Here is an 18,889-nt window from a genome sequence, read left to right on the forward strand (position 1 = left end):
GCTCAAAATTATTGATTTTTCTTTTATGCTAAAAATCATTAAGAAATTAGGTAAAGATCAATGTTCCATGAAGATATTTTGTAAAATACCTATTGTAAATATATCCAAACTTAATTTTTGATTAGTAATATGCATTGCTAAGTGCTTCATTTGGACAACTTTAAAGGCGATTTTCTCAATATTTAGATTTTTTTGCACCCTCAGATTCCATATATTGACATAGTTGTATCTCGGCCAAATATTGTTCTATTCTAACAAACCGTACATCAATGGAAAGCTTATTTATTCAGCTTTCAGATGATGTCTAAATCTCAGTTTCAAAAAATTGACCCTTATTACTGGTTTTGTGGTCCTGGGTCACATATATGAATGTCATTGAATTAGACATTAAATGACAATGAATGACAAATGATAGCCATAAAACAGTCAAAACCTTCTACTCCGTTTATGCCGCTTCATGTCTTTCGTGCTGACCTGCTAACAAACAAAAAGCCCTAAATGCATCGTCGCTAAAACCTCGAAATCACATCTTATGTAGGGGTAAGTTATTGTTACATCTAACCAGTGTTGGGGAGTAACTAGTTACATGTAACGGAATTACGTAATTTAATTACAAAATAAGTGTAATTGTAATTAGTTACAGTTACTGAGAAAAAATGTGTAATTAGTTACTTTTGAAAAATGCCAGTGATTACTGGGATTACATCTGATTTTTTTCACACACCCACCCCCACTTACAGATTTAATTGACTTCATAAATTGCACTGACTGCTCTAAAATAAAACACCAATGTTGCAGGAGTTTAGGACACAGAATAGGACACATGCTTATTCGATAACTGTTTTATTTCTTATTTGGGTTTATGCATAAACATTATTTTTTAAGTTTTTTCCAAGGCATTGTTAGATGCTAGTGTTTTCTGTCATATGCAAACATTTGATTTCAAGCCCAGTATCATAGCTATTAAACTATTTCTTGTTATGATGATATTTATGTTATGATCTTGTTATGACATATGTGACCCTGGACCACAAAACCAGTCATAAGTGTCAATTTTTCAAAACTGACATTTATAAATAATCTGAAAGCTGAATAAATAAGCTCTCCATTGATGTCTGGTTTGTTAGGATAGGACAATTTTTTGGCCGAGATACAACTATTTGAAAATCTAAAATCGGAGGGTGCAAAAAAATCAAAACATTGAGAAAATTACCTTTAGAGTTGCCCAAATGAAGTTCTTAACAATGCATATTACTAATCAGAAATTAAGTTTTGATATATTTACAGTAGGAATTTTACAAAATATCTTCATGGAACATGATCTTTACTTAATATCCTAATGATTTTTGGCATAAAAAAAAATCAATAATTTTGACCCATACAATGTATTTTTGGCTATTGCTACAAACATACCCCAGCGACTTAAGACTGGTTTTGTGGTCCAGGGTCACATATAGCGCAACTGCGCTCACGGTGACCCGAGTTCGATTCCCGTCTCGAGGTCCTTTGCCGATCCCGCTCCCCTCTCTCCTTCCAGCTCTTTCCTGTCATCTCTCTACTGTCCTATCACAATAAAAGGCATAAAAAGCCCCAAAAAATAAGTGAAAAAAAGTCTGAATTTGTGGTGGCTGTGCTTTAAATTAAATTATTACACAGCTCATTCGGGGCAACTTAAGTCAGTGCTATATGCTTGATCATTTTTCTTGGCGGAAGCTTTGCGTTTGGTTAGCTAATAAAATATTAAAGCTTAATTCAATTTTATGTTTACAATTTCTTAATTCTGTCATCCTGGCACTTGCTCTGCTGTTTCATACAAACACAGCTGCTGCCATTTTTTTTGTACACTGTAATGGATTATAAGATAACTAACAAACCAATACTACTACTTAATTATTTATGTGGTGAAATGTTGTGTAATAAAAGTGGTATGACTGCACTGTATCCCTAAAATGTCTAGTTTGAACTTGCCATTTGCTAGCAACTGATTTCTTCATGGAAGCTTTGCGTTCAAATATTTCAACAGATCAGTCTTTCGTGTCTAATAATTTTGACACAAAACATTTAAATAATCTATTTAGCAGCTGTATAATAAGTGGGATAATGTACATCCAGCCAGATGTTATCGCAAAATAAAGATGTATGTTATCCCTTACATATTCTAATCTTAATTTAAGTGATGAAGGATTTTGAAAGTCTGACAGTAATCAGTGTTAAGTGCTACTGTAAGGTTAACTCTGCCTGGTTTAAATGTATCAAAATGATTAACAGTTGAAAATATTAGAAATTTAGAAAAGTAATCAAAAAGTAATTGAAACGTTACACTACTTATTACATTTTAAATCAAGTAACTTGTAATCAGTAACCTATTACATTTCCAAAGTAACCTTCCCAACATCATCTAACATACGTGCCCAATTATCAATTTCACCCAGCACAGAACTGCTGAGATATCAAAACCTTTCAGCTCAAGTTTCTTTCCAACAGCTGTCAAGACAGCTCAGTAAACACTGTAACCATAACACTCCTCAGGCTCACTTTATGACTCCCTTTATTGCGGTGTTCTTTATTGCAGACGGTATTGCTTATTTTGTATTCTGTCGTTCATTTGTGAATAGTCTTATCAAATAAGTAGATAAGGCAAGTATCTAAATATATTAAATAGTGCTGTCAAATCGATTAATTATATTAGTTATTTAGCAATTAATTCCAAAATAAAAGTTGTGTGTCTACTGTGTATAATTATATGTATATATAAATATACATACATAGTTTTTGAACATTAAGATTTTTAATGTTTTCTTTTTTAAAGAAGTCTCTTTTGCTCACCAAGCCTGCATTTATTTGTAAAATTTTGAAAAATGTTTTATTATTTAAAATATCTCTTTTCTATTTGAATATATTTTAAAATCTAATTTACTCCTGTGATTTCATTATCATTACTCCAGTCACATGATCCTTCAGAAATCGTTCTTTTTCATTATAGCGCCACACATTTTTTTTACTGATGATTTTGCTGTTCTGTAACGCTTTTGCATGGTGAATTAAAGTCATGATTATCATGCATATTTTATGAGCAAATCAGATTTTATTCAAGGTTTCCAAGAGATTACATGTTTTGTTCTATATATTATCGATGTAGTAATGTATGAAAGTGTAGTCAAATTGACAAATATAATTTTCTGAAACATGAGAGTCAATATGACAGTTTTTCTATTTACAATTCATTATGTACATAATGTGATTTACATACACAAGTCTTTAATATTTGACCAAAATCATACAAAGCCTTCATGATAATGCTTCAATACAGGATCTGCTGCTAATACAAGGATGGTGGAATTATTTACTCTAAATAACGTTAATGAAAATTACATTGATAATAATGACAAATATTTAATTATATATACCAAATTACTTGCTAAAATATTTCTAAACTTCTAGAATATCAGTACATTCAGCCATGTGTAATCAATCTGTCTTTCTCTGCTGTCAGGACAGCGATGACACTGTTGATCTCTGTGAGGAAATGCTGCAGATCTCCATGTTGGTGAAGGAGCTCCCGGCCTCACTGCCGCATTCTGGGAATGAAGAGCTGGAGGATATGATGTTCTTCAGCCTGTGGAGAGCAATGATCAGCAGGGTAAGCAGGAAAAGCAGCAGGCTGAGAAAGATGGAGACGTAGACGTAAACATTTGCAGTCCGTCCATATGAGGCAGCGGCTGCCCCGGTAGAAACAGATGTAGGGCTGAACCTCAGGAAATTCTCGCTGTCCACTTCCGTGCCATTTATCTCCTCCACGGTCCCGTCCATCCCAGACATATCTGGTGGATTTGGGAATCTATTGGGAAGATAGGATAGATAAGGATACATAAATTATTTGTTTGCAGACACATTTTTACAATTTATATTTAACTAACTATTATTAAATAATAATAATAATATTAATATTCTATGAAAATAATACATTAATATTAACAAGAAATATTTTAATATTAATTTATTATTTGATAAATGTAATTGAATCAGTTAAGAATAATGTTGCATTTAAATTATATTAAATATTTCATAAAATAAATTAGCATATTGAAATCTTACCTAACAAATGCTCCAGTAGGCCATTAGTGGCAACAGAATACCATTAATGTGTATATTATTTAATATAATATATTTTTTATTAATCTTCCTTAATGTTATTTATATATACAAGTAAATATTTCTTAAATATATGCATGTATGTGTGTGTATTTATATATAAATATACACAGTACACACACATATTATGTAAACACAAATTTTTATTTTGGATGCAATTAATTGTGATTAATTAATTTGACAGTGCAAATAGTTCTACTGTGAAAAAAATGTCATATACGTGAGATAAAAGTCAAAATTATGACATACTAAAATGAAGTATGAGATTTCAAAAATACATTAGTAAATGTTAAAATTTAACTAAGAAACACTTTTTTTCAATTAGTTGCCCTAACATCAAAATGTAATTTATGTTATATTTTGTATATTATAATATGTATTATATTATATAAAAATATAAACTAATTTATATTATATTATATTATAATTAAAAATATATATTATGATATATAATATTAGACACATTAATGTTATTCCATTCCCACTAATGGCCTACTGGAGCATATCCTAATTTAAATGACATATATTAAATTTATTTAACAGAGCATTAATATTAAATATTTATTGTTAATGTATTGTTTTAATATAATAATAATAATTAAATAATATATTATAATGCCTTATAGCAATAAATTATAAAATACAAATTATTATACTATATTATAATAAAATAATCTAATTAGTTCAAATATTTTTTCAATGCACTTTGTTGCCTTCCACTTTTTGACCAATGCATCGACATGATAAGAACATTGTGACATATTGTTGTTCATCTAACAGGCCAGTTATATTTTATGTCAAGCCACCAGAGTTCACTGACACACAGCTGACTGTTTCCTTAACTGACCTCTATCTTTGATGAATGTTGGATTTGTATGGTTCAGAAAAACACAACAACAACCAGAACACTTAAATACTTCAGATTGAATGTGAAGAGGATGATAATCACATTTAATTATGCTTTTTGTATCCAGGCAACCTGCATATCAGTGGGCTCATGAGCTGGTGCAGGTTGTTGATAGGCCACTGCCGGTCCATTAGGACTTTGGGGTGGTCACACCGGCCCAGTGGTGCACACAGAAGGTCAGTGTGTTGTTTACACAGCGTGCATACTCACACCTCATGAATAATAGATTGAGAGGTACCCGAGCGGGAAAATGTCACAGAGTTTCCCAATTTCAAGAGAACAACGTGCCAAATCCTTTGTGTGGCAGGCTGTCGGTATCAAAAATGCTGTTTTTACAAAGCTGCTTTATTTGCGGCCATTCAAAATCTGAGCTTATACAAGACCATCACGCATTCAGCTTTGTGCAGAAAAGTTTTTTTATATTTACAAGCTCATATGACAGCCAGCATTACATGATTCACATTAGGTCCCCTGAGACGAGCACAATTTAGCAGAGGTCACCTCAGCTGTGTGAGAATCCTTTTCATTTCAATTCATAAGAGAGCATGTGTGCTTGTGCTCTACGTGCATTAGTGTGGAAATGAGCTGCATCTTCACCATCTGGTTACAGGTCAATATGTGGCTTTTCATTATGTGTTCTTTCACACGCGTTGTTCTTTATCATAGAATGAGGATAAAAATATGTTTAATTATTAAAAACAATGGTAACACTTTACATTTAAGGTCTCATTTGTTGACTTAATTAACAATAGCTAATGTACAATGAATGCAATGTATTTTGGTATTAATCTGTTAATATTAGGTAATAAAAATACATTGTTCATGTTGGTTCACAACATGAACAAACAATTGTTTTTATATATATATATATATATATATATATATATAACAATTGCATTTTGCCTGTGCCAGTTAATTGGCAAAATACCAGAAGTGGCTCATTCCATGGACGAGAATTCATGAAAAACATTATTAAATAAAGCATAATGCTATTGTGAATTCACAAAGGCTGCCATGCAATAAATAAAAATATAAGCTTTATTTCTCTGCGTGTAGATTAAGTGCATCTCAGAGCAGCTCCATTCACAGTTGCTTCACACAAATTCATTTACATGCATGGACCGTCTCAAACTCCATCTTAGCATATGCTGTGAGTCTGAGTTATAAGGTTCATCTGGGAACAATGTGCACCATTCTATCAGATTTATAACAATAATAAATTAGAAACTTACGCCAACACAAGAGAGTACATTATTATCTTTGCTCAATAGGTTAGCTGTTCATTCATTGTGACTTCAGAAGAAAGGTTAAAACTATTGCTCTGAGTTTGCGTGTTTTAATGTTCACATGTTCTTGTTTAAGAAATGACAGTGGCTGTAGCATTTCTGTCATGAAGAAGTGGTCAAATATTAAAGATTAAGTTGACAGTTGAATTAAATATTGTTTGGTCAAAATTAAACAAGGATGAGATCACACTGTAAAGTGCGAAAACGATCGTCAGGCTGTATGCGCTCTCTGCAGGAATTTGATACAATACTGTACATAAGTTATGATAATATTTTATTACATTACTTAAACAGTTTTGTTCAATAAAACCATAAGATTACTTGCTTTGGACAGTTTGAACCAAGTGCATCATTGCTATTATATATGTAAGTTATTTTAAATTCTTTTGTTTGCTTAAGTCTATTTTTATTAGATAAAAAAATTAAATAAATCGATGAATCATCAGAATAATCGACTGAGTACTCAATTACCAAAATAATCATTAGTGGCATCCCTAATACATAATGCAGTTATGATTATATTGTTTTATTGCATTATGCATTTTAACAATTTTGTTCAATAAAACCATATGATTACTTGGTTTTGATATTTTATTTGAAGCAATTGCCTCATTGCTATTATATATGTATTTTAAGTTATTTAAAAGTCTATTGTTTACTTAGGTCTATTTGTATTAGCACAAAAAATATCTTATTAATCGTTTAATCATTAGAATAATCGACCGAGTACTCAATCACCAAAATATTAATGAATGACACCCTAATACATAATGTACATAAGTTATGATTATATTGTTTTATTCATTAGTAATCATTAGTGCTTTTTATATTTTTTTGAACCAATTGCCTCATTGCTATTATATATATATATATATATATATATATATATATATATATATATATAAGATCTGAAGATTATATATACACAAAGATCTGATTAATCAATTAATCATCAGAATAATCGACTGAGTACTCAGTTACCAAAATAATCATTAGTGACAGCCCTAATACATAATGCACATAAGTTATGATTATATTGTTCTAAATTATAACATTATGTATTTTAACAGTTTTGTTAAATAAAACCATACACTGTAAATAATTTTTTTTTAATTTACGGTAAAAAACAGCAGCTGTGGTTGCCAGAACTTTACTGTTAAAAATACGGTAGCAACGTTTTAGGTTTTTCGGTTTTAGCTTAAATTTACATTTAAATACCGTTGAAAACATTTAACAGGTTTTCACTGTAGCGTTTTAACAGTCTTTTACCGTAAAATTCACAGTAATTTTCTTACAGTGCATGATGACTTGCTTTTGATACTTTATTTGAACTAATTGATATTGCTATTATACATGTATTTTAAGTCATCTTAAAGTCTATTGTTCGCTTAGGTATATTTTTATAAACAAAAAAAAAAGATTAATCTGATTAATCGATTAATTGTCAGAATAATCGTCTGATTACTCAATTACTCAATTACTAAAAATAATTATTTAATAATTGTTAGTGACAGCCCCACAACAGATACAACTTTTGATTTGAAAAATGGTTTCTCAAAAACAAATTCTGAACATCGTGAGAAATCCTATTTGGTTTACAATAGGGTCTCATCTGTGAAAAGTAGTTAGAGAGACAGTTCACCCAAAAATGTAAAATCTGTTTTCAATTTCTCACCATCACGTTGTTCCAAACCTGTATGAGTTTCTTTCTTCTGACCGGAGCTGTTAATGTGTGTTTCGTAATAATGGAGATGGAATGTAAACGCACAATTTACGCGATTGAAAGAGCACAAAAATCTTACTAAATCTTCTATGACGACTTGCAGTGTTACATATAACTGAGACTGAGAAAAGAACACAACACTGCAGACAACAGGTAGCTTAATCATGCCATTATTATCACTGTTTTCCATGTTCGTGAAGTAAATATTTTAGATGGTTTTTTTTTTTAAATGCCAGGTAGCGTCGGTGCCGATAGCTTTGTGGGCAAGTGTGCCGACATATACACTGCAAAAAAGGCTTATCTTACTTAGTATTTTTGTTTTGTTTCTAGTCAAAACATCTAAAATCTCTTAAATTAAGATGCATTAACTGAAAAAGCAAAATGACATGATTTTTTAATCTTGTTTTAAGCAAAAAGCACTAACCCCTGGAAACAAGTAAAATTATCTGCCACTGGGGTAAGTAAAATACTCTTATTTTAAAAATATTTGACTTAAGTTATCCCACTGGGTGATAATTTTACTTATTTCCAGGGGTTAGTGCATTTTGCTTAAAACAAGATCATGTCAGTTTGCTTATTTAGCAAATGCATCTTAATTTAAGAATTTTAAAATGCGTTAGTAAATGCTGAAATTTACATTGAAAATGCAAAAAATGTTTGCTCATGTTAACTAATGCAGTTAAAAATTCTGTCATCTTATACTCACCCTCAATTTTTTTTAGACCTGTATGAGTGTTTTTTTTTTCTGGTAAACACAAAATAAGATATTTCGAAGAATGTGACTAGCCAAACACTTTCTGGTCCCCCATCTGGTGTTTTTCCATACTATGGAGGTCACTGGGGACCAACAGCTGTATAGTTACCCATATTCTTCAAAATATCTTGTTTTATATTCAACAGAAGAAAGAAACTCATACAGGTTTGGAACAACGTGATGGTGAGAAATTGAAAACAGATTTTACATTTTTGGGTGAACTGTCTCTCTAACTACTTTTCACAGATGAGACCCTATTGTAAACCAAATAGGATTTCTCACGATGTTCAGAATTTGTTTTTGAGAAACCTTAAAATTGTACACAGATGTAGGACAAAACAAGTGAAGTATTTTTCGTCTGTGGTTAACCTCACAACACAAAACTTGCTATTTGTTTGTTCGGTGTTTGTCTGAGCCACAACGGGCCTTGAAAGCCTGTGGTTAGAGACTCATTATGATTTATGACCACTTCCTTTTGTCTAAGATGCATTTGTCTGCAGAGACGTGCTAGAAGACAGCAACAAACGTGAATTCACACTTATTTTCCAAGACATTTCCTCAGTCTACTTTAACGTTCCCCCCACCAGCTTTTCAATTTCTGAGTGAGATGAGAGTCCCTGCGGCAGTATAAATCATTCGATCCCTCTTGTGGTTTGCCTGCAATTCCAGGAGAAGTTCAGCGGGTCATTACGGTGTGCGGCTCTAATCTCTGTTTATGGATTTCGTTTAGGGAAGCTTGTGTTAGGAGATTTGGCTATTAAGAAAATGACTCAAACATAAAGCTCCACAGAGGATGCCAATTGAACGAGGGGAGCGGGGGATGGAGGGAAATACAGAGGGATGGAGAAAAAGACTGAAATACCTGATGATGTCCAATATCACTTACTAGTAGCAGATACATCTTTTCAAATCACTTATCATATGATAAATTCAAATTTAAGTCAGTTTATATATAACAGTTTCAAATTGAAAATAGCATCAACTTTTATCTTTTTTATGAGTAAATGCAGTAGAAATACTGACCTTTTTGATGCAAAAACTAGTCGTCGGCACTAAATAACGCAGATATCCGTGGCGCTCATCTCGTGGTCCTGGAGTGCATTCCTCATGGGATTCCTTAAGCTATAGCTCACGCTGAAATAGATGCCACTCGTGTTTGTACAGAGAGCAAAAGAGGAAGGAGCGTATCTGAATGCGTTCTGGAGAGCTGAATCTCAACAGTGGGCTGGATATCGACTGTCCAGCTGTTGTACTCTGAATTCCCCCTCCCTCTCCGTTTCATTCCTATCATCTCTCTCCCTTTTTCGTTCCCCCTCTCATCTCATTGACGTCTCCTCGGTTTCTTTAGCAGCTGATTTATGTTTCAATTAAATACGAAAAGGATGTCTCGCCTAACTCACAAAAGATGATACCATCGTTCTTGCTTTAATTGCTATAATTGGGATTTGATTATCTTAGTGATATTACTCAGCTCAGCAGCTCGGACTCTAGATGACAGGCTTCGCCCAGGAAACGTTTGTCTTGTCTTCTCCCATGGTACCACACTCAGTCATTCATATCTGACAGAACTAATCACCGCTCTCATCAACATCATGCGCCGAAAGGCCTCTTATGTAGCCGTCATTGTGGCGTTACTCTCAGATGTAATGAACACTCAATGAGACCTATCGCTGGGGTCATATATTGTACAAAGGGGCTATTTTGCTTTGTAAATGAAGCATGAGGATTTTTGTTTGATTTAGTCCGGCACAATCTTGCTTTATACAAATAAAGGTTTAAAAAGGTTCTAAAAGGAAGTAATGCCATACACTTCTAAAAAATAAAGCTTCTTTACTTTTAACATCTATATGGAACTTTTCAATTCCAAAATAAGCTTCTTTATCAACCTTTTTTTTCCCATGTAAGAGTGAGCATGGCCATTTGTAAATTTTATGGGTCTGTCGTCCGCTTCATTTGTAGCTGTACCAAACAGCTTGTTTTGCTGCTTGAAATTGCAAATTGGTGTGTTACCATATTATTTTAATGTATTATCTTAATTATGAGCACACTGGTTTGTAGTGCAAACAGTTTTACCATTTACTGCACGTTGTTATTCTACTCGTTGTTTTCCTATAGTGGCTAGGTGGATAGTAAATAGAGGTTCTTTACCATTTTAAAATGTTCTTCACACTAAAAATTTGTGTTTTTATTAAAGAACTATTTACTGAAAGGTTCTTTGGAGAACCAGTTTGGTTCTTCTATACCCTGGTGAAAAAAAAAACATATGCTGGTAAGTATGTTTTGATGCTGGGATGCTGGTTAGGTAGGTTCTGATGCTGGTTTAAGCTGGTCCTTAGCTGATTTATGCTGGTCCTTTGCTGGTTTAAGATGGTCCTTAGCTGGCTTATGCTGGTCCTTTGCTGGTTTAAGATGGTCCTTAGCTGGTTTATGCTGGTCCTTTGCTGGTTTAAGATGGTCCTTAGCTGGTTTATGCTGGTCCTTTGCTGGTCATGTTGCTGGTCAAGGACCAGCATAAACCTGCAAAGGACCAGCATAAACCAGCTAAGGACCATCTTAAACCAGCATCAAAACCTACCTAACCAGCATCCCAGCATCAGTACCTACCTACCAGCATATGCTGTTTTTTTCAACAGGGTAGGCGCTTTCACACTGGATAGTTGTAGGAACTAGCCAGCATGGTGGTTCCTAGAGAACTAATTCGCACCGGCAGCAGGAACTCCGAAGCAGCTGTCAACAACCGGTTGTTGACAAACGTCAAAAACCGGTGAATGGAGGACGCCATGACCGGAGCTGTTATTGTGTGTTTCGTAATAATGGAGATGGAATGTAAACGCACAATTTACGCGATTTGAAAGAGCACAAAAATCTTACTAAATCTTCTATGACGACTTGCAGTGTTACATATAACTGAGACTGAGAAAAGAACACAACACTGCAGACAACAGGTAGCTTAATCATGCCATTATTATCACTGTTTTCCATGTTCGTGAAGTAAATATTTTAGATGTTTTTTTTTTTTAAATGCCAGGTAGCGTCGGTGCCGATAGCTTTGTGGGCAAGTGTGCCGACATATACACTGCAAAAAAGGCTTATCTTACTTAGTATTTTTGTTTTGTTTCTAGTCAAAACATCTAAAATCTCTTAAATTAAGATGCATTAACTGAAAAAGCAAAATGACATGATTTTTTAATCTTGTTAAAAAAGCAAAAAGCACTAACCCCTGGAAACAAGTAAAATTATCTGCCACTGGGGTAAGTAAAATACTCTTATTTTAAAAATATTTGACTTAAGTTACCCCACTGGCTGATAATTTTACGTGTTTCCAGGGGTTAGTGCATTTTGCTTAAAACAAGATCATGTCAGTTTGCTTATTTAGCAAATGCATCTTAATTTAAAAATTTTTAGATATTTTGACTAGAAACAAGATAAAAATACCAAGTAAGATGAGACTTTTTTGGAGTGTTGCGCTGTTGCGCTACAGGCGTCCCGAGTTTGAATCCTGATTTAAGGACTTTTCATGATCCCTCTCTCCCACTTCACTTCCTGTCTGCTCTCCACTATCCTAACATAAAGGCAAAAAATGGCCAAAAAATGCCTGGTAGACGGTGTTTGGCCAATCAGCATACACTGTAAAAAATAAAAAACACAATTTGTTGAGTCAGCTTAAAATAATTTGTTACCCTGCTGCCTTAAAATTTTAAGTTCAGTCAACAAAAATAAGTTTAGTCAACTTGAAATGTTAAGTTGTACTAAGTAACAACTTAGATATTTGTGTTTGCTAAACTTAACAGATGGGTAAGTAACCCAGCTGCCTTAAAATTTTAAGTTGATTCAAATCAAATATCTAAGTTGTCACTTAGTATAATTTAACATTTCAAGTTGAATAAACTTTTTTTGAGTTGACTGAACTTAAAATTTGAAGGCAGCCAGGTTACAAATTATTTTAAGTTGACTCAACAAATTGTTTTTTTTTTACAGTGTACACTCACATCACTGGTAGTTCCTATAGAACTGTTTTAGATCCTACTCTGAAGTAGGAGCTAATTTAGTTCCCCCAAATAGAGTTCCTAGAACTAAATACATTCCTAGTTCCTGAGTTGCTAACGCGCCAAAAAACGGGAACTTCCACCAATAGTTTTAGGAACTATGAAAAGGTTCCTCTGGTGGGAAAGCCCCTAGAGTAGGGTCTAAAACAGTTCTATAGGAACTACCAGTGACGTAAGTGTATGCTGATTGGCCAAACACATACGAATCAGCAGCTACCCGGCGTTTTTAAAAAGGAGTGTAAAAATATTTCATCCATGAACATGGCAAACAGCGATTATGGCATTTCCGTTGTCTGCAGCGTTGTGTTTTTTTCTCAGCTTCAGTGATATGCATAACAGCATTGTCATAGGAGATTTAGTCAGATTTTCATGCTTTTCCAATCGTGCGTTTACATTCCATCTCCATTATCACAAAACCTACAACACACAGCATTCTCAGATCACAGAATTCTCCATTCACCATTTGCTGACTTTTGTAAATGCCTCGAATGAAGACGTCACTGTCGTTGCTTCAGAGTTCCTGCTGCCTTTGCGAATGTAACCAGAAAAACTCTCAAGGTTCTCAAGGAACCACCAGCAAGGTGGAACCACTAGCATAGGCTAGTTCCTAGAACTATGTGGTGTGAAAACCCCTTATGGCATTACTGCGAAAACTCCTTTAAGAGTGTTGGAGAACCATTTTTGGTCCCCAAAAAACCTTTCCATTAACAGTTTTTAAAAGATCCATTTCTTCTTAGTGTGAAGAGCATTTAAAAATCAAAAGAAGCTTTTTTCTACTATAAAGAACCTTTGTGGAATGGAAGGGTTCCATAGATGTTAAAGGTTCTTTATGGAGCACATAGATGCCAATAAAGAACCTTCATTTTTCAGAGTGTATGTCACTCAGATGTCACATTTGAACATATTCTTCAGGTGGAAGATTCTGTTTTTCTTTGATATGACAATTTGAGAATGAAAAATGAAAACAAGTACTGGCCGTTCCTGATTTTATCACCAAAACGTTTTTTCAAAAAAACCTCAATGGTGACACTTTTTGATAAAATCTCTTTGTTATCTCAGTAACTGAATTTGTGACATGTCTGTCTGTCTACAGAGAGTCTGGCGCAGACTGGCATATGGATGGAGTTTCAGATGCAAGCGGTGGGGCAGAGCTATGCATGTCAATAGGACCGAGCCGTCATGCCCCCTGGGAAGGTCTTATCTCTTCTGCTCTGCGCACTGAAGACACGGAACACAGATTATGGATCGACGCAAAGCAAAGCATGACTGTCTGGCACAGATCGCTTCTGGTATTATTTTGTATTATGAATGGGAATTCTTTCTTCCGTTTGGGTAATAATGAAGGCTTGTGTCTTTGTTCATTGATCATCAGTGGTTCATCTTGAAACTCTCTGTTGCTCTTAAAGGGACAGTTCCCCAAAACATGAAATTCTGTCATAATTTACTTACCCATGTGTCGTTCCATGCCGTTCATTTAACTGTTTTTGTCCATGCAGGTGAATAGGATTCAAAACAACACTGATCCAGAATGACTTTCACAGTACACTGTAAAAAAAAAAAAAATAAATAAAAATAAATAAATAAAAACAGTGAAATTTACTGTAAAAATACAGACAGCAGCTGTCCAGAACCTTAACATAAAAAGTATGGTAGCAACATTTTAGGTTTACATTTACAACAAAAATAAAAAAAACAGAGAGTGCACAAGGTCGTAAACACAAATACAAAAAACACCATCATGGCATGTACCATTTTAGTCTTTTACCGTTAAAATTCTGGTTCTTTTTTACTGTACAAACAGAATTGAAGAGTCTTTTTTTTTTTGAGAATTTTTTTATATATATTTACAAACATTAAATATATGTCTATTAATGTCTATATATGTCTCCATTTTTCAGCATTTGTGTTTACAAAGATATGGTTACAAAAAGACACGCCAGTAATGATATGTTTCTATTAATTCCATTTATTTTAATTTAACTAACTTTAAAAATTAATTTAAGGTAATGTATGAGTCATTCAAACATGTAATGCTCAGGACATTTACATTTATGGACAAATATAGAGATAAAAAAATGTAATTATCAGTAATTATAAGTTTCAATTTAATTTAATTCATTTTGAAACCTAATTTAAGTGATTTTTTTGCTTAGGAAAGAATTCAGATGTAAAAGCCTGAAATTTTCATCTAAAATGAGCATTTTTATCAGGCTCCTATGTGTAGGTTCAGTAATTTTACTCTAATGTCAATGTATAGGTCATGCTCTATGCAATTAAAGTGAAAATACTAAACATTAATAAAGGAACCTGATAAAAATGCTAATTTTAGAAGAAAATTTTAGACATTTAGAGGCTTTTGCATTTGAACTCGTCATATACATACACAACAAATATATAATGTCTGTTCATTATGTCTCAATTTTTCAGCATTTATGGTTACAAAGATATGGTTACAAAAAGACATCAGTAATGGTATGTTTCCATTTAATTTTTTTATTTATTTTAATTAAACTAGCTTTAAAATTTCATTTAAGTTCATGTAAGTGTCATACACACATGTAAATGTTCAGGAAATTTACATTTATGGACAAATATAGAGTCCAAAAATATCAAAAATGCTAAGTTCCAATTTAATTTTATTCAATCTGAAACTTAATTTAAGTGAATTTCAATGTTTTTTTCTTAGAGAAGTTGTAGATCTACGAAACATTAAATATATAATATGAATGTTCATTCATTGTTTCAATTATTCAGCATTTATGGTTACAAAAAGACATTTTGTTGAGTCAGCTTAATATAATTTGTTACCCTGCTGCCTTAAAATTTTAAGTTCAGTCAACTAAAATAAGTTTAGTCAACTTGAAATGTTAAGTTGTACTAAGTAACAACTTAGATATTTGTGTTTGCTAAACTTAACAGACGGGTAAGTAACCCAGCTGCCTTAAAATTTTAAGTTGATTCAACTCAAATATTGACAAAGTTGTCACTTATATAATAATTTAACATTTCAAGTTGAATAAACTTTTTTTGAGTTGACTGAACTTAAAATTTGAAGGCAGCCAGGTTACAAATTATTTTAAGTTGACTCAACAAATTGTTTTTTACAGTGAAGCAGTAATGATATTTTTCTATGTAATTTCATTTATTTGAATTGAACTAACTTTAAAATCAAATTTAAGTTCATGTAAATGTCATACACACATGTAAATGCTCAGAAAAATTACATTTATGGACAAATATAGAGATAAAAAAAACAAATAAAAATACCAATAAGTTCCAGTTTAATTTCATTCAATTTGAAACTTAATTTAAGTTAATTACAAAGATTTTTCATAAATAAGTAAAATCAATAGATAAATGTATTTAACTTTTGTATAATTTTTTTTTTTTTTTTTTTTTTACATTTATTGACAAAGATATGGATACAAATTACGATCATTTTTTACAGTGCATTTTTAAAAATATCTGCTTTTGTGTTCCACAGAAGAAAGAAAGTCATACGACATGAGGGTGAGTAAATAATGACCGCATGTTTTTTTGGTTGAACTGCCTCTTTAACATTCATCTGAGTATTTGCTCTCTTCATAAAATGTGCAAGGACGGGAGTTAGAGGGCAGTTTCTGCCTCTAGACATATATTGGCGGTGTTCCACTGTCAGCTCACATGCCCACCGGGGACTGCTGGTACCCTTCCTGAGTCCTGCTGTGTCTGATCCTGTCCTTTGGGTCTTTATAATTGCTCCAGCTAATGCGGGCGCTGCGGCACATGAGTGAATGCTGTTGGATTTTGATAAGAACAGTGCCTTGGCTGATTTTTCCTCTAATCCATAAAACTGTAAAAATCAGAAAAGGTTTTTTATTCCCCTGATGCAAGCGATTCAGCCCAGCTTTGGTGCATCTACTTCCATTGCGCACAAATAGGTCGAATGTTAACACATGGCATTCGACGGCAAGGCCGCCTGAAGCGTTTTTCATTAGACTGTGTGCTAACTTCAGGGGGAATGGGTCGCATTGATAATGAATCATCCGCTCACCCCGAGTCTGCTCTACTGGTTTTGACAAGAATGTCATGTTTGAAGAGGCTTTGTGGCAGACAACAGCAATGTGTCAGTCAGGATTATCCTGTGGAATTCTCTAGGCACTATAGAAAGGTTTACACAGTGGAGCATGTCAGAGGAAGAGTCTGTGGAGAGCACGCTCTGTCTTTCTATTTCCCGTTTTCCATTTTATTCCCAGCTGAGATGATGCTCTTTGCATAGCAATTTTAAGTCTCAGAGGTCTCTGTTTTTCTCTGACAGCTCAGACAGAATCACCTTCGAGTGGCCTAGCAGCTCCCACCCTGTCATACAGGCACGTACGTGTTCAGGAAATGTACATTTATAGATGTTGATATGGATTAATAAAAAAAAGAAATAGAAATAATAGGTTGAAATTAGTTAATATAAATACTTAAGTGATAAACTGACATACCATTTAATGGATAAATATATATTTATTAACTTTGGCTTATATTTACAACATTTATTGACAAAGAAATGGATATAAAATGAAAGACTAGCAGTCATTTCATTTTTATTTTTAAACCCAATTTAAATGAAGTTTAATGCAGGCATGTACATGTTCAGGAAATGTATGGCATAGATAGAGATTTAAAAATAGCAATAAAGTAATGTTTTTGATTTAATTAATTTAAACTTAAAAAAGTTATTTTTCTTAGAGAAGTTGTAAATTTACAAAACATTCATTTGATAAAGGTATATTTAATTTGTCTTAAATTTGTAACATTTATGGACAAAGACATGGACATAAACAAGATTAACAATAATAGCAATAAATAATAATATCTTATTTAACTTAATTTAAATTTTATTAACTTTAAAAATTAAAATAAGTGAATTTAAATGGCATACAGGCACATAAATGTTCAGGAATTTACATTTATGTACAAATAGATAAGAAAAAAATAGCAATAATTATGTTCCTATTTAATTTTATGTATTGTACGTTTAATTAAAAACATTAATTTAAGTGAATTAAATTGGTCTTAGAGAAGTTTTAGATCTACAAAACATTTTATAGAACAATGTATATTTCATCTTTTATTTCAAATTTAAACATTAATGATCAGATGGAAACAAAATGACTAAAAATACATTCTAATTTGAATTTATTTAGTTTAATTTTGTTAAATTTAAGTGTCATATAGACATAAAAATTTATTGGATAATAATGTACATAAAAACAATAAAAATAGCAATATATCATATGTTCCATTTTAATTTAATTTAAAACTTAATTTACATAAATATGGGGTCTTCCTTATCTCCTAGATAGGGATGTAGCGATTAACTCAACTCACGATGCGATACAATTCACGATACTAATTTCACGATACAATTTTCTCACAATTTTTTTAACAAAATAAAATTTAAGACAAATTATAAATGAAAAGGTGTCCTTTTGTTAGTGCTTAGACAAAATGCTGTACATTTCTATGTGATATTAAAATATGTCAAATAACAAAACTAGTGCTGTCAAATCGATTAATCCTGATTAATCGCGATCGCATTCAAAGTAAAAGTTTGTTTTTACATAATATATGTGCATGTGCTGTGTATATTTATATGTATATACAAATATACACTAGTGCTGTCAAACGATTAATCACGATTAATCGCATCCAATCTGTCTGCAAACCCCAAATCAAATAAATAAATAACACAAATAAAAGAAATCTCTTCATATAAACAAACTAAGGTTTTGCCTGTGCTCTTTCCATTTAAAATTAGAGGCAACCACTGTATTTTAATCACGATCTAAACAAAGATACTGCTAAATTAGATTGTATAATTTTGAAATTTAAAGCAAAAACAGAATGCTATGACTTTAGTTTTGTGATATTATGTGACAAAAGATCTGAAAGAAAAAAAAACAGCAGACGGGCTGAATGAGCCACAGATTCACTCTCTGACAGCAGGTGGCGCTTATGGAACAGCAGAAATACAGTGTTTCCTTTCCTCTC

The 18,889-nt window shown here is 32.6% G+C and overlaps 1 protein-coding gene and 1 long non-coding RNA gene across 2 annotated transcripts; one reads left to right on the plus strand and one right to left on the minus strand.

Moving 5' to 3' along the window:
* Positions 1-309: 309 nt before the first annotated feature.
* Positions 310-14,151, plus strand: LOC127172124 (uncharacterized). Its single transcript, XR_007828594.1, has 4 exons — positions 310-540; positions 3,494-3,640; positions 5,127-5,235; positions 13,962-14,151. It is a non-coding gene; the product is annotated as an uncharacterized LOC127172124 (long non-coding RNA).
* LOC127172123 (serine-rich and transmembrane domain-containing protein 1) lies at positions 3,079-10,040 on the minus strand. Its single transcript, XM_051121262.1, has 2 exons — positions 9,846-10,040; positions 3,079-3,838 (listed from the first exon to the last, which is right to left on the minus strand). Exon 2 carries the CDS (start codon positions 3,817-3,819, stop codon positions 3,490-3,492), a length of 330 nt encoding a protein of 109 aa, XP_050977219.1. The 5' UTR covers positions 3,820-3,838; positions 9,846-10,040; the 3' UTR covers positions 3,079-3,489.
* Positions 14,152-18,889: the final 4,738 nt, after the last annotated feature.

Source organism: Labeo rohita, chromosome 10, assembly GCF_022985175.1.
Source record: "Labeo rohita strain BAU-BD-2019 chromosome 10, IGBB_LRoh.1.0, whole genome shotgun sequence".
NCBI lineage: Eukaryota > Metazoa > Chordata > Actinopteri > Cypriniformes > Cyprinidae > Labeo > Labeo rohita.